General features: G+C 37.7%; 3 protein-coding genes and 1 long non-coding RNA gene across 4 annotated transcripts; 2 read left to right on the top strand and 2 right to left on the bottom strand.

Moving 5' to 3' along the window:
* Nucleotides 1–747: 747 nt before the first annotated feature.
* LOC111444054 (cytochrome P450 CYP73A100-like) lies at nt 748–3,480 on the bottom strand. The gene is made up of 2 exons (XM_023081978.1): nt 2,598–3,480; nt 748–1,631 (listed from the first exon to the last, which is right to left on the bottom strand). Exons 1-2 carry the CDS (start codon nt 3,443–3,445, stop codon nt 896–898), a joined length of 1,584 nt encoding a protein of 527 aa, XP_022937746.1. The 5' UTR covers nt 3,446–3,480; the 3' UTR covers nt 748–895.
* A 3,921-nt stretch (nt 3,481–7,401) lies between these two features.
* On the bottom strand, nt 7,402–12,213 carry LOC111444059. Its single transcript, XM_023081987.1, has 2 exons — nt 11,300–12,213; nt 7,402–7,804 (listed from the first exon to the last, which is right to left on the bottom strand). Exons 1-2 carry the CDS (start codon nt 11,836–11,838, stop codon nt 7,642–7,644), a joined length of 702 nt encoding a protein of 233 aa, XP_022937755.1. The 5' UTR covers nt 11,839–12,213; the 3' UTR covers nt 7,402–7,641.
* LOC111444062 lies at nt 7,811–8,560 on the top strand. The gene is made up of 2 exons (XR_002710633.1): nt 7,811–8,288; nt 8,411–8,560. It is a non-coding gene; the product is annotated as an uncharacterized LOC111444062 (long non-coding RNA).
* Nucleotides 12,214–16,920: 4,707 nt separating the features above from the next.
* LOC111444056 (pentatricopeptide repeat-containing protein At3g42630) lies at nt 16,921–20,230 on the top strand. Its single transcript, XM_023081981.1, has 2 exons — nt 16,921–17,152; nt 18,754–20,230. The coding sequence occupies exons 1-2, from the start codon at nt 17,030–17,032 to the stop codon at nt 19,909–19,911; spliced, it is 1,281 nt and encodes a 426-aa protein (XP_022937749.1). The 5' UTR covers nt 16,921–17,029; the 3' UTR covers nt 19,912–20,230.
* Nucleotides 20,231–20,658: the final 428 nt, after the last annotated feature.

Here is a 20,658-nt window from a genome sequence, read left to right as displayed (position 1 = left end):
ATCGTGAGGCTAATGACGATACGTAACAGGCCAAAGTGGACAATATTTACTAGTGGTGGGTTTGGGCTGTTACAAATGGTATCAGAGTCAGACACGAAGCGGTGTGCCAGTGAGAATGTTGGGGAGATCCCACATCGGTTGGAGAGGAGAACGAAGCATTTTTTATAAAAGTGTGGAAACCTCTCTCTAGTAGACGTGCATTCCTTATAAAGGTGAGGGAACGAAACATTCATTATAAAGGTTTGGAAACATTTCCCTAGTAGACATGCATTCCTTCTAAAGGTGAAGGAAACGAAACATTTCTTATAAAGTTAACCAAGCAATGTTGCATTTAGAAAAGGGTTGCATTATGCTTGAGTTATACAAAACTCGAAAGAGTGAGATGTGAACCTCTCCCTAGTAGACGTGCATCCCTTATAAAGGTGAGAGAACGAAACATTTCTTATAAAGGTTTGGAAACATTTCCCTAGTAGACATGCATTCCTTATAAAAGTGAAAGGAACAAATTCCTTATAAAGTTAACCAAGCGATGTTGCATTTAGAAAAAGGTCGCATTATGCTCAAGTTATACAAAACTCGAAAGAGTGAGATGTGAACCTCTCCCTAGTAGACGTGCATTCCTTATAAAGGTGAGAGAACGAAACATTCCTTATAAAGGTGTGAAAACCTTTCCCTAATAGACGTGCATTTCTTCTAAAGGTGAAGGGAACGAAACATTCCTTATAAAGTTAACCAAGCGATGTTGGATTTAGAAACGGGTCGCATTATGCTCGAGTTATACAAAACTTGAAAGAGTGAGATGTAGGTGCAAATGGACAATGATACTTCTCGAGGAACAAGTTTTTTGTTCTATTTATTTATTTATTATTATTATTTTGTGGTCAGTTTCACCCGACTATACACTTATAGGTTCAAATGCCACGGTCGACGGGTTCGCAATATACAAACTAAATGGCCCTCCTTTTTCTTGCACATCAATCTTCTCCATCCCATTTGGAGGCTTCATTTCAAAATTGGTTACTAACTTAGCAATGAACATTCCCAAGATTGGCATTGCCACAACGATCCCGGGGCAACTTCTCCTTCCGACGCCAAATGGTATGAGTCGAAAGTCGACGTTACCTCCTACTGTAACTTCTGTGCTACTTTCTTCTTGAAGGAACCTCTCTGGCCTGAACTCTTCTGGATTTTCCCACCATGCCGGGTTATTGCCCAACCACCATACATTCACCAACACCTTAGACTCCTTTGGAATTGTGTAGCCTCCAAGCTTGGCTTCTTTTAAGTTCATATGTGGTACTAATAATGGTACCGGTATGCGTAGTCTCAATGTCTCTTTCACTACGGCTTGTAGATAGGGTAACTCATGTAAGTTCGATGGTGTGACTTTCATTTCTTTCAAGACTGTTGAGATTTCGTCTCGAATCTTTTGTTGGACGGTTGGATGGTTCACCAACTCGACTGTTGCCCACTCCATTGATCGAAGTGTTGTTTGTATTGCTGCAACGTTGATGTTTTCTATGATGTATAAAACATTTTCTTCACTAATCTCTCCTTTTAGTTGAGCGTTTATAATATGATCTATGGCGCAACTTGTTTTGTGCTCGTCTCCGTTAGCTTCCATAATTTTTCTGTCAAAATGAAAAAATATTTAGTTGCTTGAACTAGTTCTAGTGATCACATATTGTAATGGCTTATAAAGGGTGTTTCGTTCTCCTCCCTAACCAATGTGGGATATCACAATCCACCCCCCTTTAGGGCCCAACGTCCTCGCTGACACTCGTTCCTTTCTCCGATCGATGTGGGACACCCACCAAATCCACCTCCTTCAGGGCCCAACATCCTCGCTGACACTCGTTCCTTTCTCCAATCGATGTGGGACCCCCATCAAATCCACTCTCCTTCGGGGCCCAACGTCCTTACTAGCACATTGCCTCGTGTCTACCCCCGAGGGAGAGGTTTCCACGCCCTTATAAAGGGTGTTTCGTTATCCTCCCCTCTACTCTCGAGGGAGAGGTTTCCACGCCCTTATAAAGGGTGTTTCGTTATCCTCCCCTCTACCCTCGAGGGAGAAGTTTCCACGCCCTTATAAAGGGTGTTTCGTTATCCTCCCCTCTACCCCTGAGGGAGAAGTTTCCACACCTTTATAAAGGGTGTTTCGTTCTCCTCCCAACCAATGTGAGATATCCCAATCCATCCCCCTTCCGGGCCCAGTGTCCTCGCTGGCACTCATTTCTTTCTCTAATCAATGTGGGACCCCCACCAAATCCACCCTCCTTCAGGGCCCAATGTCCTTACTGCACACCACCTCGTATCTACCCCCTTCGGGGAACAGCCTCCTCGCTGGCACATCGTTCAGTCTAGCTCTGATACCATTTATAACGGCTTAGGCACATCGCTAGCAAATATTGTCTTCTTTGGCTTCTCCTTTCGGGCTTCCCCTCAAGATTTTTTAAATGCGTCTGCTAGAGAGAGGTTTCCACACCCTTATAAACGGTGTTTTGTCCTCCTCTCCAAACAATGTGGGATATTACACCTATTTTTCATAAGGTATTGTGTTATGGATTAAGAAGTTCAAAGGTGTCAATGCTACGTACCTTCTCTTCTCAACATAGTTAATGTTGAAAAATGCCAACCTCTCATTTCTCAACTCCTTGCACTTGTTCAAGTAACCCCTCAAAAAGGGTTTGAGGAAAGGAATGAAATCTCCATAATTATATTCCGAACTTTGTGCCAATCGCATTCTTTCCGAGTTCAATCGAGTCGCCTCAATGTATAAAGGATCGTCTTGAGATTCAAACTTCGAATCAAACATCATTCGATACATGATATTGTACATCATCAATTGCAAGGGCTTTCTTATGACTAACCCTTCGGATCTCATCTTCGAGTTATTCTTAAGATCACGAACAACCAAATCCATTTCTTCCTCCCACATACCACTATAGGTATGCACAACATTGTTCGTAAAAAGTGGTTGTGTCATGATTCTACGCATTTTACGCCAATGCTCACCATAAATCGTGAACACCATATCTTGTCCATTACTAGTGAAAACGTCGAAGACGACATTTCGAGGACGAGAGCCAAACTCCGCACCTTGAGCATGAAGAACTTGTCTAGCAAGCTCAACATCAGACACCACGACTAGATTCTTGTAACCGAGTTTGAGTCGGAACACCGAGCCATATTTCTGCGCTAACGACGCAAGAACACGATGGTTGAGGTCGTTCCCGACTTGGAGCCAGTTCCCGAAGATAGGAATAGGGAGAGGACCAGGAGGAGTATTGGAGGAATTGGAGAAGAGTATGATAGCAAAGACAAAAGCAATGGAAAGAGTGATTAAAAGGATGTTTAAGGAGATGAACAAGAACTTGGTGAGCAACCCCAAAACTAGTAGAGAAACTAAGCTAAGGAATGCAAGCTTTGTTGGTGAATGCCCCATGGTAATAGAGAAAGAGATGAAGATGGTTGAGTTGAGAGATGGGTTCATATAGATATGGTGGAAGGGGTTGATGATGAGCTCCGCCGTGATAAACATGAGTGGTTCATGTTAATTATTGATAGCAAAAAGAGAGAGTAGTGCCAAAGAATGAACAAAACAACCCCACCTTCCTTATTTGGTTTACCTAAGATTGAAGCAACAAAGCCACGAGAAAGATCGTCCAAAAGATTGTCTGGTAATATGGGTGTTTATATGACCCGAACAATTCGGATTATGCACTTCAAATTGTTGGATGATGAAAGTCTCACATCGGTTACGTTAGGAAATGATCATGGGTTTATAATCAAATAATACTATCTCCATTGGTGTGAAGTCTTTTGGGGAAGCCCAAAGCAAAGCCATGAGAGCTTATGCTCAAAGTGGACAATATCATACCATTGTGGAGAGTCGTGTTTAACTAACATAAATTATGGGTTGGGTTGGGTTGGGTTTTTTTCGGTTTTGGTTGAATTGAGTTTTTTGAAAAATCGAAAAATTTGATTCGATTTGGTCGGGTTAAAATAGGGTTCACAACCCAACTTATCTTTGTCTCACTTTTAAGATTGTTATGAAAATTAAGAATATTTGACGTTTATAAGTGATGATAGTTGGTGGGTATGATAAGGATCAATCAACACAAGGGAAAGCTCTGATATCAAATGATGAAATAAGTTGTCTTAATCATGCTACAAAGATTTCATGGTAGATGACAAAATTCATACATGTTGCTTTAGTTCGAAGATTTTTGGTATTAAAATGAAAGTTGTATATTATGCTTCTTGGGTTTGTTCCTGTGTTTAGATTTGTATGTTCGAGTCATTCAAGTAGTCTTGATTAAGCTATCTTGTGAAATGATTTGAATCATAGTTTAGAAGCAAATTTTCTTTACTGTTAATCGTTCTACAGATCTTGTTCTTCGACAAGGTTGTTAAATCAAATCTATTGTAAGTTCAGAACAGCCGTCTCGCTGGCACCTCGCTCGGTGTCTAGCTCTGATACCATTTGTAATGGCCCAGCCCGGTGTCTGGCTGTGATACCATTTGTAATGGCCCAAGCACACCGCAAGCAGATATTGTTCTCTTTGAGCTCTCTTACAAGCTCCCCTCAAGGCTTTAAAACGCGTCTGCTAGGAAAAGGTTTCCACACCCTTGTAAGCGATGTATCATTCTCTTCCCCAACCAATGTGGGATATCATTTGAAGGTAATTTTTCAAATGGAGTTATAAATCTTAATTAAATGTTTGAAAATAAATAAATAAAGAGATATCTTACAAACTAAACATTTTATTTTTATTAAAAAAATTAACAAACCACCCGAACAACCCGAATCAACACAATTCAAAAAATTTCTGAATCGATTAGGTTCATTATTTAGTAAGGGTTGTGTTTAGGTTGAAAATTTTACAACCCGAACAATCAAACCCAAGTACACCCGTACAATCATTTATACGTAATCTCTTTTTAATAAATATAATGAAATTTAGTATAGTATATGATCAAATAAATTAAAATACACTCACATGCATTTGTAGGCGGTAACAACATGCATAGCTTGCCGACTTGATTAGACTTGCTATCTCTAAACAAAGAAATGATATCATTATAAACTTTTAACTTAACACTTTTAAAAAGTTTGTTTTCTTTTCCTTTCAAAATTTTTTAAATATTCATTTAAGGATCGATGATCACAAGTTATGTGTTGGGTGTTCGGGAAATCTTACTAGTAAAATATTTGTATACTTTTTAGGGCGTTCATATGACCTGATAACCCGATCAATCTGAACCATCTAACTCAAACTATAAAAGTTGGGTTGGGTTAAATTTTTGAAAAATTGAAAATTTAGGTTGTGTGATGTCCCATTGGGGAGGAGAACAAAACACGTTTATAAGAGTGTGGAAACCTTCCCCTAGCAGATACGTTTTAAAGCCTTGAGTGGAAGCCCGAAAGGGAAAGTCCAAAGAGGATAATATCTGCTAGTGGTGGATCTGGGTCATTACAGGTCGGTTTGTGGGTTGATATTTTTTTATTGAGTCGACTTGACCAACCCAAAAATAGAGTTATAACTCAATTTGTCCATATTTTTAAGATTATTACGAAGATTAAGGATATTTGATGTTTATTACTAATTTCAGTAATGCGTTGTGACTTGTAACATGTGGGTTGTGATCGTTCGATATTTGAGTTTTATTATATTTTAGTTATTTATATAACGGCTCAACTTGATTTGGCGAACTCTGGCAGCTCTTAAACGGCTCATTTGGCTCGAGTTGGGCTACTTGGATTTGTTTTCTACATTTTTTTTTTTTACCGCTAAAAATTAGAATCATCTGATACCCTTAGGTAAGTTAAGCTCGTTAGTTTATTCTAATTTGATGTCGTGGGTTCACATAGATTGAATTGAATGTTGAAGAACATATTCAAGCCAGCTCTAGGAATAGTTAGTAATTCTGACTTAGGCCAACTAAGTAAGTGGCTTTACAGTTGGCTTTGTTAGATGAATTGTACAATGTATGATGGTGCGTACCTTGTGTCCCATGCACGTGTCATAATTATGGTTGTTATGTTATACTATATCATGTTGTACCATGTTATGCATTGTTATGTTATGCAATGTTGTGTTATTCCTTGCGTAGCAGGTATGTTATAGTGTGATCATGTCATGTTGTAGAATTGTGTTAATGATGTTGATAATCTATGATGCATAAACCTCCATACACCACACCATGCAAGTTATCTTATATATGAAAGATTTGACAGGAATTATGCATGCATGATTCGTAGACTCGTTATGTTATAAAAGAATGAAGATTTGACTTGCAACATAAAGTTATGTCATGATTTTAAGCTATGGGGACCTCATACAATCTTGCGTTTCATGTACATTGAGATACTTTCCCGTTATAATTAGTATGAACGTGTACCTTACGACATTTATACTCGCCATGATGTTATGTGAGTTCTTTCCTTTTGTGGTGTCTAGTGTGTCACGGTCATGCTCGTCCAGGGCGTGTTGCCCATGGCCGCATGCCCATGACAAGCCAAACCCTTGTCATGTCTTTTCATTCTAGTGTTTTTTCTTTTGTAATTCTAGGGCGTATGACGCCTCAAAAATATCAGGTCTAAGCCTGCCAGACATAAAATGGCTCAGAATGTACTATAGGGGATATGACTAGTTGTCAACTTCTCCCTACCCAAGGTTATATATGCTAAGCCGTTGTTATCTTTCTCTTGCTTGCTTATATAACGTCTCTTTCCAAAGTCTCTCTTTCTAAAATCTCTCTCTCTCCTCATTTTCTAAAACCTTCTTTTAAAACCGAGGCTAGAGGCTCGATCATACGTCGCTTGGCCGTAGGCGACGCGAGAACAAATTGGCTTAGCTCACTTGTCGTTGGAAATTGAGTGCCGCACAATCGCTAGTCCGCTGCCTTCGAAAGTGCGATTGTGTCATCTAGCAGCCCATTAGTGAGTGCTAGCTCGATGAACCAAGCCCAGGGGATATGTGACCCTGCTTGGTAGACCCACGTGCCCATGCGTGGGCCGTGTGTAGAGAAGTACTACACATCCAACCTTGTCCGGACTGAAAATCTCCCTAAGGTCATGCCATGTTATTTTTAAAAGGATAAGTCTCATCACATCACCCGTGTTTGCTTTTTCCAACCCACAACAATTAAGTTACTTACTAAGTATTTTAAGCCACGTGATAGTCTTATTTTTTTAGTAAAGGTAAGACACCCATGTCCGAGAAGACTACCAAAAATATCATCCATATATTACACAATTGACAATCAAGGAGGCAAATGAACCTTTTTTAGGCACCAGTCAAAAAGATAAAGCGAAAGGTTGTCGAGCTCGTGAATATCGTTCCAAAGGGACAATAAATAGAGCCCGACTATATAGTATAATATAATATAATAAGGTTGAATATCAAATATTATGGGTATTGTAAGCTAATAGAGTTTTATCACATCATATCATTATCATATTATATGACCCATAATTCATACATTTTATATAACACTTGCATCATACAAACCATCTTATTTGTAGGCCCTTTCTACAAGGTCTTTGCTACTCACTACTACTTTATTTGATACTCTTTGCTTATCATCCCTCAATCACCTATTTATAATTTGTTTGTGTGCTTTTGCTTTTACCTACTAAGCTGCAACTACGCCCGAGGCCAAGGCGAGCGGACCAGTCACCGAGCAAGGCGATGATGCCGAGTAGTCTTTCATGGCCTCCGCTCTGCATTTGTCCCTGCAATCGTCGCCTCTTATGTGTTTGTCACGGCACTCGACGCTGCAAAACGCTTTTTCACCTCTGCATAATAATGGAACATAGCAAAGTCATTCTCAAGGTAAAAGGAAGATTCCAAGTTCATGAGAATCTTGGATGGAAGCCAACCATATTGCTAAAGTTTCATATTCATTCACATGTCATCTCATATCAACCACTCACATGTAATCTCATATCAACCACATGAAGTACATGACAAGAAACCCTGAAAATATCTTGGTTAAAACGCTTGTGTGGTGAAAATTTGATCGACAAAAGAAACAGTTATTCAGGATTCAGACCTTTCGATCGACAAAAGTTAACGGTTATTCAGGATTTAGATCTTTCAATCGACAAAAGAAACAACTATTCATGATTCAGAGCTTTCGATCGACAAAAGAAACAACTATTCAGGATTCAGATCTTTCGATCAACAAAAAAAAAAACAACTATTTAGGATTAAGATCTTTCGATCAACAAAAGAAACAACTATTTAGGATTCAGATCTTTCGATCGACAAAAGAAACAGGTATTCATAATTCAAATCTTTCGATCGACAAAAGAAACAGGTATTCATAATTCAAATCTTTCAATCGACAAAAGAAAGAGGTATTCATAATTCAAATTTTTCCGCTCAACAAAAGAAACAAGCTATTCAGGATTCGGATATTTCCACTCGACAAAAGAAACAACTATTCAGGATTCAAATCTTTCGATCAATAAAAGAAACAGCTATTCAAGATTCAGATATTTCGATCGACAAAAGAAACAGCTATTCAGGATTAAGATCTTTCAATCAACGATTCAAATATTTCCACTCGACAAAAGAAACAACTATTCAGGATTCAAATCTTTAGATCGACAAAAGAAACAGTTATTTAGGATTCTGATCTTTCCACTCGACAAAAGAAACAGCTATTAAGAATTCAGAAATTTCCACTCGACAAAAGAAACAACTATTCAGGATTCAAATCTTTCGATCGACAAAAGAAACAACTATTCAGGATTCAAATATTTCAATCGACAAAAGAAACAGCTATTCATGACTCAGATCTTTCCACTCGAATCATCGTTCTCATTAGAACAACAATAAGATGAGGAAGATTTTCTCTACATATCAAGCATGAAATTATATGATTATTGAAGAGCATAGAAGTCCAAACATCAAACAAACCCATGTAAGCGATGATACCCGAGGAGGTATCTTCGAAGTATTAGCCAAGAAAGAGTCGAGCCAACATTATCGCCCCACGATTAAGTCATATACTAGATTATTATAATGTCCAGACAAAGGAATAATAGCTGTCTGATGTTGTGCACTTGTAGCTAACTTAAAATGAACACTTAAGTCCTCATTAAGAAAGGAAAGAAACAGCCAAACTTTTAGAGTTGAAGCAAAGAAGAGATTAAACCAAGAATTGCATCTGAGAGGTGATATCATTTCGGTGTGAAATTCTGTAGTCGTAACTGTAACAGCTCAAGCCTATCGTTAGTAGATATTATCCACTTTGGCCCGTTACGTATTGCCGTCAGCCTCACGATTTTAAAATGCGTCTACTAGGGAGAAGTTTCCACATCCTTACAAGGAATGCTTCGTTCCCTCTCCAACGAATGTGAGATCTCACAATCCACTCCCCTCAGGAGGCCAACGTCCTCGCTGGCACCCCACCCGGTGTCTAGCTCTGATACCATATGTAACAGCCCAAGCCCACCACTAGTAAATATTGTCCGTTTTGACCCGTTACATACCCCTCAGGAGGCCAACGTCCTCGCTGGCACCCCACCCGGTGTCTAGCTCTGATACCATATGTAACAGCCCAAGCCCACCACTAGCAAATATTGTCCGTTTTGACCCGTTACATACCGCCGTTAGCCTCACAGTTTTAAAATGTGTCTACTAGGGAGAGGTTTCCACACCCTTATAAGGAATGCTTCATTCCCCGCTCCAACTAATCTGAGATCTCACAGTAACCGAACACGTTCCTTCTTGGCTTGAAAGAAATATTTTCAGTTGCTTCTTAACTATTTAATGGCTGCTTTTGAAATAAACTATTAACGATCGTCAAAAAAACAAAAGAATCTATAAACAGAATTATCTTAGAGACTATACAAACTGACCTGAAAGTTACTCTCATCTCTTGCAACCATCAAACTGCAAGTTCTTTAGTTCTACAAGAACAAGAACAAGAACACGACACGAGTGTAGCTTTATTGATAAACACTTTTTAACGTATCTTCCAAAAGACAGACCCCACCCCCACCCCGCCCGCGTTGTTGTACTTCAAAAAAAGGACCATTTTAACCCCCAACGACTTAACTATACGAGAAGACGGTAAGTTCTTTATCATATAAGCTACGACACCGAGCGAAACACCTGAATTGTAATGCAGACATAAGTTCTAAGGGAGACAATAACCAAACTCAATCATATCAATCTAGGAACAAACACAATCATGTTGACAAATACCAGAAACAGGGCCCCACTCCAAGGCCACATCAAATCTAAAATAATTATGTAATTCAACAAATCGTTGCACTAGAAAAGAAACTATCCAAAAGGATGGAAACCTATCGTAAAGCCCCAAAATCTGCCATGTGGTTGTAACAGCCCAAGCGTACCGCTAGCAGATATTGTCCTCTTTGGGGCTTTCCCTTTCGGGCTTCTCCTCAAGGTTTTTAAAACGCGTCTGCTAAGGAGAAGTTTCCATACCCTTATAAAGAATATTTCATTATCCAACCAATGTGGGATCTCACATCGGTGCTAGCTACTTGCTTACCGCTCCTAAAGAGTCATCTCGTGTACAAATAGAATGAGGAAATCTGTAATAGCCCAAGCTCATCGCTAGCAAATATTGTCCTCTTTGGACTTTTCCTTCCGGGCTTCCCCTCGAGGTTTTTAAAACGAGTCTACTAAGGAGAGGTTTCCACACCCTTATAAAGAATGTTTCGTTCTCCTCCCCAACCGATGTGGGATCTCACAATCCACCCTCTTTAGGGCCCAGCGTTCTTGCTAGCACACCGCCTCATGTCCACCCCCCTTCCGGGCTCAACCTCCTCGCTAGCACATCGTCTGGTGTCTGACTTTGATACCATTTGTAACTGCTCAAGCCCACCGCTAGCAGATATTGTCTTCTTTGGACTTCCCCTCAAGATTTTTAAAACGCGTCTGCTAGGGAAAGGTTTCCATACCCTTATAAAGAATGTTTCGTTCTCCTCCCTAATCGATGTGAGATCTCACAAAATCAATGTATTAATCATCCAAAACTTCACGAAGAAAACAAAATCATTGATTCGACCTATATCATAAATGAATCAACCAAGAGCAAATCATCACAATCAGACAACACCAAAGAAACAAAAACATTCAACAACACAAGATTCCAAGTTACCATGATTCAACAACTTACAGAGAATATAAAACCTTTCATGTTTCAATGTTCTTCCATAGATTTAACTAAACGTTGATCCATTGTTTCACGAATCAGGCAACCAACAGAGACCAAGAACAAAGGAGAAAAGGGTAGCAGAGCTAATATTTACCTGTACATGAAGATATCAAGCCCATGAAGCTGCTTGCAACAGAGATAGCAAGAGCTCAAAAATTCAGCAGCACAAAACCCTCTCTCTGCTACACCAAAACTCATGGGGGAAGTGGAAAAAACCCCAGATCTCACCACACTCGAAGAGCGGCCAGTGATGAATTCAAGCTCACCATTAAAGTAAACCCGCTTATCAAACATTTGATTACCAAAATGTGAAGTTATGCAAGTATAACTTTCAGAAAGTTCATCAACAACCTCAGATTCCTTTTCTAGGTTAAACCCACCTCTAAAATTCGCCGCAGGTTTAGCCGAAGAAACGATCGGAATCGAGCATGACCTAGGAGAAGCCGCTTTCGAATACACAAAAGTTTCATGAACCTTGTCCGAATCGGTCATGGCGGCTACTATGCCTAACCCAACAACGCCCTTCTCAAAATCGCGAGGGGATTTTGTTCTATCAGATGAGAATGAACCGGACAAGGCGGTGAATAGCGAAAGGCTGATGGTGGGTTTACGTTTTCCGATGAAATTCTCCATTTCTAACGCGAAATTTGGACTGAACGCTCTGTTTTTTTGCACTAAAATCGGGTGGATTCAAGAGAAAAGGCTACGGAGGAAGAGAATTGAATCCGTTGAAGTGTAGATGACATTCGGAATCGAGTGAATTGGAAGAATTAGCGCAGAAATTGTCAGAAAGAGAAAAAACCCGAAAAACCCTCTTGAAATTAAAGCTTGATGAGTGCAAAACAAGCACCACAAGCGACTTTCTTCAACCCCACTAAACTGAAACTTGGAAGAATTGTTCTTAAAACCCAAAAAAACGCTTCCAAGAGAGAGAGAGAAGAGAGAGAAAGTTTGAGCTCCCTCTGGTCTCTTCGGAAGCCTATGGCAGAGGAGGCAGAGGAATTTAAACAGTTCAAGAAAATAATTTATTCTCTTCAAACAGTTCGCAATAATTTGTGGATTGTCACTTTCTTTTTCTTCCCATTTGTGTTGTTCTTTGATCAAAAAAGTTACCATTTTGGCTATTCTACTTGGTTTTGATGCTTAAAGTGTTCCTAAAATTTGTTGGCTCTTCAAAACGAGAATAGAACATCGAACGCCCTTTAGTATATTTTGAAGTTGGATCGAGAGGGAATATAGAGATGAATGATTTATACCATTTATATCGTCAGGTAATTAGTCTCTGAATTTAAAATGTATTTGTTTGCTATAAATTTGAGTATAATTCAACTGATTTGGGTGCTATATAGTTGATATAAAGATTAGATATTCGGATTTCTACCCTCATATATTTGAACTCGAAAAAAATGTATTGCGTGAGCGTGGGATGAAAATGAGTTTTGAGTTAAAGCGTAATATTAGGGTTTGAATATGTTTAGCCACAGAGTCAGGTGGGGACGTGGAAGTCTTCTCGTCCCTACACCTATTTCAGTTCTCATTCTCGCAAAACTTCTCTTGTAAGGATCGGAAGTGCGGGTTCTCTACTGTGAATTCGTGGGGATTAAATTTTCTACGCCAAAAAAAAATCTCTATTTTTTTACAAATATTTTAAAATATATATTCATTTCATGGAATTTAAGGAATATTTTCAATTTTTTAATCTAAATCACGGTAATAAATTTAATAATATTTTATAAGTAAAAATATAATATAATATTACAAAATAATAGTAATAAATTTAATAATATTGGACAAAAATATAATATAACATTAAAAACAATAGTAATAAATTTAATAATATTGAGCAAAAATATAATATAATATTGAAAAATAAAAGTAATAAATTTAATAATATTTTATAAAAAATAATATAATATAATATTAAAAAATAATAGTAATAAATTTAATAATATTGGACAAAAATATAATATAACATTAAAAACAATAGTAATAAATTTAATAATATTGATCAAAAATATAATATAATATTGAAAAACAATAGTAATAATATTTTATAAGAAAAAAAATATAATATAATATTGAAATATCGGGTAATAAATTTAATAATATTTTATAAAAAATATAATATAATATTAAAAGACAGTGGAGACAAATAATATAATTCTAGTCTCCTATCGTATCTAGTTAAAAAAAAATTCTCCCTGCTCTCTTTCTCGTTTTTCGATTAAATGAAGGCTCTCCATTCGGCTCGGGGCAGCTCCCCACGTGTTAAATGAACACCTCTAACTATATTTAACTTACTAACTTGAAGACGTGTTTAGCCATACGATATACATGGTGAGGCAGGGACTTTATAAAGATTGAAGCGGAGACACCTATCGAAGAGTTACGGGTGAAAAATATAATCTTTCAAATTCTCGTATTTTATTTTTTTTTTTGCAAACATGATCCTAACTTTTGGGTATTTACTTTGATGCCCAAAAGTAAGGGGAAATTTGAGGTTGTACCCTAACTCGAAGTATAATTCCTTTGATTGGTGGTTCATAAAGTTGTTGTTAATTATTATTCTTATAAAAATAATAATTGCAATTGGGCCCTCCATTTTTTTGTTTTTTATATTTATGGCATGATTGCCACTTAAACAAACATTTTCACCATTATTAATGTCATATTTGGCCACATGGGTTTTGTGCAACTTCTTTTGATCAGGATTCCGGCCACCCACGGCGGTGCGAGTATCTCTCCGCCGGATTTCACCGGTTACTACCCGTACCCGTCGTCTTCTCTCTCTTGACTTTGGCCTTCTTTCATCTTTCTCCCTTACCCTCGTTTGGTTTTCAACCGGTAGCCCATCCACCTGGCTGATGCTGCCCGATGTCCGATCGCCACCGTTGAGACGCCGGACTTGCTGCACAGTAAGCGTAATTGGTAGGGGTGTACACGAGTTCGGACTAACCCAATATGACGGGTTGGTTAAATTCGTGATCCGAGGAACCTGAATGGATTTACAACTCATCCCTCTATTCTTGAGTTTGGTTGAGTTTTCGAGTAATTAAAAGAATTATTTATCTATAATACATGTTATATTAATAACTAAACTGTTACTAACCGTAAATATCAAATATTGTCGAGTCATAAAAACATCATTAAAATCAGCTGAAAACATCAAATATTCGGTTGTAATCTTATGATTGGGTTGGTCTGGTTGACCTGACAAAAAAATGTTGACCTGCGAATTGACTCGAATTTTCGATTTTTCAAAAACTAGAAAAAAAATGTAACTCAATCGAACCTTTATAGTTTGGGTTGCATAGTCCCGATTGGTCGGGTTCTTAGATCATTTGAACACCTCTCCAAATTGGATCGCAAACGTGGTTCTCTCTCCTATCTCTCATTCCATCGGTGATTACAAGCCCTCACTAATGCATTTTTCAGTCGTACATGCAAGAGATTGGATTCGTGGTTTGGTTTGATTCGAGCCTAACCTATAAAATTTTAGAACACGTGTCAAAGTACCTATTACGTTTCGGGTTGGGATCAACGAAATCAAAATTGAGCTCATACTAACTAGCAAGCCTTTGAGTAAACTTCATGACCACGAAATCACTTTTAAGGCCTCTAATTTATGCTTAATTTATACAATTTGTTACGTTGAGGTTACCGATATTCTAAGACAACAAAATTTATTGTCAAAGAACGTTTAAAGGTAAATGTCTCTCTTAATGAACCTTAGGGTTAGGTTGGATATGTCACGGTTGTACTTGCATGTATGTTATGTATTGTTGATAGTCAGTTTGGAGACTTTAGGTGAATGTCATGTCAGTACGTCAATTATAAGAGTGTGACAATTAACCATATAATGTCATGAGACATTATGACAAATGAGACTCGGCTCCATTAATTGAGTGTGAATTCCCATTAGTCGGGATAAAGTCTCCGAAAAATCCCGCTCATGCAGTTCAACTCAAATCATGGGTTAATGGTCCGCTCAATCATAGGAAAAGAAATGACATGTTTATACCGTCCAATTCACGTCTCATAATGCATGCATGTTCAATGTTATTAGACGGTTACTTATTGAGTATTTTGAAAACTCGATCTTTTTCAAAATATTTTTTTAAGCAACAAAAATGTACAGGGTGTATGACAGGACATTTGCTAATCGACGAAGATGAGATATTGAAACCTCTAATTTGGACTGGGTCATGGATTTGAAACTTTTTTTGTCGATTAACCCGAGGAACCATAACATAGAGTTTACAACTCAACCCAGCTCTCACTATCCTTGTGAACGTTTGATATTTGAGTTTTACAAGACGAACAACCCGATCATGACTCAACTCCACCCAACCAAAAAATAAAAGGGTCAAGTTAGATCGAATTGAACTGTGAACCCTATTCAAGTCATCCACGTCACTAACCCAACCAACTCGAAATTTTAGATTGAGCCAAAAATTTATTCAACCGAGCCGTGTAACCGAGCTGTGTAAGACAGAGAAATGGGGTAGGGACAAATGGAATTGTCTTTAAATACAAAATTTTTAATTAATTAATTAAAAATAATAAGCTTTTGGGAAACAACTAGTTCCCAACAACCCAACAGCCTAAAGGAGAGGGCAATAAAATAATAATAATTAAAGTTTGTGGTCAATATCAATAAATTATTAAATAAATATATAAAATCTATGGAATTTATTATTTTAATTTTTTTTTAAAATAATTTAAAAATAAATGATTGGCAGTGAATGGAAGAATAAAATAAAATTAAATAAAATTAAATTAAATAAGAGTTTGTGGTGAATAATTCACATTTGCTTTGTTATCTTTAAATTATTAAATAAATAAAACAAAAGACATATCATATAAAGAGAGAAATCTTTTGGATTTGGTATTTTTTTTTTCTTTTTTTAATGTGGTCTTATAAATTACCAATTAAATTATGCCACGTGTCATCGGAACGATCCCGTCTTTGAATAAAGGAGTGGTGGTGAGCGTGACAACAAGACGTGAGTTGTAAGATCCTCCAAACCACTGATCCTTTAAAATGCAAGTAGTAAGAGTTCGTGTGCTTAGCCATATGGGTTGTTGTGCGCACGTAAGAGAAGTAGGTTTCTGATGGGCGCACGAGGGTGGGTTGTTAGTGTCACAATCACACTTTTCTGATGTCGGGACAACGTTGGTGTGTGACAGTTGTTCTAACATAACGAGTAAGTCAACCGTACAAAACTTGGGCTTTATGGAAAATCTCGAGGTTGTTTTTAGCCCCAGCTCATGGTTTGAGAGAAAAGGGATTTATAAAACGTGAGAGAGAAAATGAGTTGAATTTCACCGGTTGCATTAAAACAAGTATACCCGAGGCACTTAGTACGTGTTGGAGCCTTGTTGTGCACTCGTCTCCAAAGTCCACACTCCTTTCTTCTGTAGCCAGATCATCTGTGAGATCCCGCATCGGTCGGAGAGGAGAATAAAATATTCATTATAAGGATGTGAAAACCTCTCCTTAGCAAATGCGTTTTAAAAATTGTGAGGTTGATGACTATACGTAATGGATTACAATGGATAACATCTGCGCTGTTATTTCGTTAGTATTTTTAAATTTTTTTAAAAAATTTTAATATTATTAATGAATTGGTCCAAAAGATTTAATTTTTTTTTATATGAAAAATATAAAGTTTTAAATTGTTATTATTAATTTAGAGTTTCATATTTATTTTACTTTTTTTTTTTATTATCCATCAGAAGGATTTTCCGTCGGAGATGTGAGCGGTGGTTTGTCTGAATTCCGACGATCTTCACGGCCATCTGAACCGAGAATCATTTCATAATGGAATTGAACTCTCTTGTTGCAGCGGTAGCAAATCCACACTGCTTTCCGACAAATTTGAAACAGAAACGCCCAATTTTGTTCCAGCAGAGACGCCCCGCAGGTCGAGCGTCGGCTCGTAAGGTACGCCTCAATCACTGAAGTAGTTTAGCAGTTTGAATTCAGATTCTGATGATTAATTTTCAGTTTCTTCCGCTTTTATCGTCATTTGTTGGTTTGTGGTTAGATTAAATTTGGGCGGAAATGGAAAATTGTGATGAATACGCGGATGTTATATTATCATGTTATCCAGAACTCGAATGAGAATATTGTGTGTATGAACTGCTGTGATGATTGATTGTTAATGTAGATTAAGCCTAAGTTCTGAAGAATCGGTTCTGAATGTGTTGTCTTGAAACTTGGAGATGATTAATTGTATGAACTGTTAAGTAGTCTGATCGGGGACTTTGATGTTACTAGGGATTGTTCTTGTAAATAAAATTGAAGCAAAAGGTCCTCTTTGAAGTGGCTTGCTCATGATATGATGAGGGTCTGAGGGTGTGTGTGGATGCCAGGTTAAATCTCCTTTAGGGACCATGTTAGGCTAGTGGCTTAGACGTTCGTTCCAATGTTGAGTTATTCTTGATATGTTGAGTTAGAGTAAATCTAATCCTTTGATTTATTCTTGACGTTTCAAGATTGATGATAACTCTCTGCAAGAACTTAGCAGGGCATAGTTTAGGCATTATCAGTACTTAAAATTAAAATCACGTTCTTTCATTTTCAAGTAAGATTTAGATCAGTTTGGGTTTAGTTCTTGATCATGTTTAGAGGTAAGAGCCCTAGCTCTTGGAAAGACCTCACTAATTGGCTTTCGTTGTTATCTGACAATTGTTTGAAGTTGGAGATGGGTCAAGTCACTGATCTTTTTCTGGAAGAACAATGTGTGGGGACTGTGTCCCTTGTGGAGTTTGTCTAGGATGTACTTGTTGATATTACTCTTCAGTGACCTATGGCTATGGCTATGGCTATAGCTATGGCTATGGCTATAGCTATGGCTTTTACGGGGAAAACTGTTGCATGAAATACATTATTCACGAGAGATGAGATTTATGCAACTGCTAGCCGATATTGTCCTCTTTGGACTTTCCCTTGAGGTTTTTAAAACTCGTATGTTAGGGAGAGGTTTCCACACCCTTATAAAGAATGCTTCATTCTCCTCCCCAACCAATATGGGATCTCATAATCCACCCCCTTCGGGGCCCAGGGTCCTTGTTGGCACACCGCCTCATGTCCACCCCCTTCAGGGCTCAGTCTTCTCGCTGGCACGTCGCCCGATGTTTGGCTCTGATACCATTTGGAATGGCCCAAGCCCACTGCTAGCAAATATTATCCTCTTTGGACTTTCCTTTTTGGGTTTCTCCTCAAGGTTTTTAAAAGGGAGAGGTTTCCACACCCTTATAAAGAATGTTTTGTTCTCCTCTCCAACTGACATGGGATCTCACAATTTATGAGATAACGCATTCGATTCAAGGAAAATACTTTGAGATGAAGGCATATTAACAAAAGGACTTACATATCACAATTATTTCTTGGGGAAATCCGTACAGCTAATGGATCTCTGTACAATTAGGAGCTTTAAAGTAACAAAACAGAAATAGAGTGATTTATCTACTGATGAACATGTTATAGATATTCACACTTCCCTAATTTTGTTTATTTTATACGCAATGTACTTAGGATAGATACTCCGGCAGAACAAAGAAAAAGGAAGCTTTGCTGGCGATGATTCTTCTATCAACCATTCCCAAGTGATTGAGAAATTGAGCCAAAGAAGAACGCCTGTTTTAGCTCAAGAGATTTTCTTGGAGCTGAAATCTGAAGATTTTCCATTAAACAACTCAACATTGTCTTCTCTTATGGTACGCTACATAGATGGTGGTCTTCTCCTCCAAGCAGAAGCAATTTGGGAAGAAATGTTAAACAGTTGTTTCGTGCCTTCCGTTTTAGTAATTTCAAAGTTACTTAACACGTACGGAAAGATGAGACGCTTCGACGATATAATTAAAGTTCTGGATCAGGTAAAGCTAAGGTATTTACACTTACTGCCTGAAGCATACTCATTAGCCATATCATGTTTTGGGAAGCATGGTCAATTAGAATTGATGGAAAACACTTTGAGGGAAATGGTTTCCAGTGGTGTTCCAGTTGATTCCCGTACAGGAAATTCCTTTATTGCATACTACAGCATTTTTGGTTCTCTGATGGAGATGGAAACCGCCTATGGCCGCCTTAAAAGGTCTCGATTTCTAATTGAGAAGGAAGGCATCCTGGCAATGGCGTTCGCCTACATAAGGGAAAGAAAATTTTACAGATTAGGGGAATTCCTTAGGGATGTTGGTCTTAGAAGGAAAAACGTGGGGAATATGTTATGGAATCTTCTACTTTTATCTTATGCTGCCAATTTCAAAATGAAAAGCTTGCAGCGTGAGTTTCTGGCAATGGTTGAAGCTGGATTTAATCCGGATATTACAACGTTTAATATTAGAGCTATGGCATTTTCAAGAATGGATTTGTTATGGGATCTTCATCTTAGCCTTGAACATATGAAACACGTGAAGATCGAACCCGATCTCGTGACGTACGGTTGTGTTGTTGATGCATATGTAGATAGAAGACTTGGAAGGAATTTGGAATTCGTTTTGAGCAAAATGAATCCAGATCAACCTCCAATATCATTAACAGATCCGTTTGTTTTTGAGGCATTGGGTAAAGGAGATTTCCACATGAGCTCTGAGGCGTTCATGCAGTTCCAGAAGCAGAAGAAATGGACTTACAGAGAGTTGATATCATTGTATCTGAAAAAGCAACACAGGAGAGATCAAGTCTTTTGGAATTACTAGCCCGAACCGATATTCATCAACAACTCTCTTTGCCCGGCAATGACTAGACAAGTAGCAGGGTCAAGGTAGCATTCCTCTCGAGTAGTTAGTCTATTTCCATCAGCCGGCTGGTGGGAGCGAGAAGTTTGGGATATGTAACATAAGCTCCTTGATGGAGTCATTTGATCACCGAATTTGAGTAATTTCAACCTGCCGGCCGGCAATTACAGTGGTGTATAGGTTTTCTTTTAAGATAACATGGTAGATTGATTCCGAGTACGTTCGAACATTTAGTAATGGAAGTTTCAAAACGACCAAGTAATGGTAAAACATGTTAGACATAAATTTAAAAGTTTGAAGAGCTTGTTAAATCTTTTTATTAATAAAAAGTGTATTGCAAACAAATAAAAAGAAAAATAATGTAAGCATCTTTATATTTTCTACAATACTCCACGAAAGTTATAATTTTTTAATAGTACCAAATAGAAAAATTAAGCTTAAAGGTTAAAAATTATATTTCATAACAATAAAATTGGTTTCAATAAATATTTATTGTACAAAACTTTATTTTATCCCAAAAAAAACCTAAAACTTTATTAAAATTTATAACAAAGAATTAGAATTTCTTAGAAATTTAAGTGAAATTGTAATATTAGGATTTGAATTTGCATAATACAAAATAAAAAATTTAAAACCTAACAAAGGCTAAAAGGGCTAAAATGCCCCCATATGAAATGGTAAAGACCTATCTCTAAAATGAAAGCATGT

The sequence above is a fragment of the Cucurbita moschata genome, unplaced genomic scaffold, assembly GCF_002738365.1.
Source record: "Cucurbita moschata cultivar Rifu unplaced genomic scaffold, Cmos_1.0 Cmo_Scf00006, whole genome shotgun sequence".
Taxonomy (NCBI): domain Eukaryota; kingdom Viridiplantae; phylum Streptophyta; class Magnoliopsida; order Cucurbitales; family Cucurbitaceae; genus Cucurbita; species Cucurbita moschata.
Note: the sequence above shows the minus strand (reverse complement) of the source record. Positions and strands in the feature narration are given on the sequence as shown.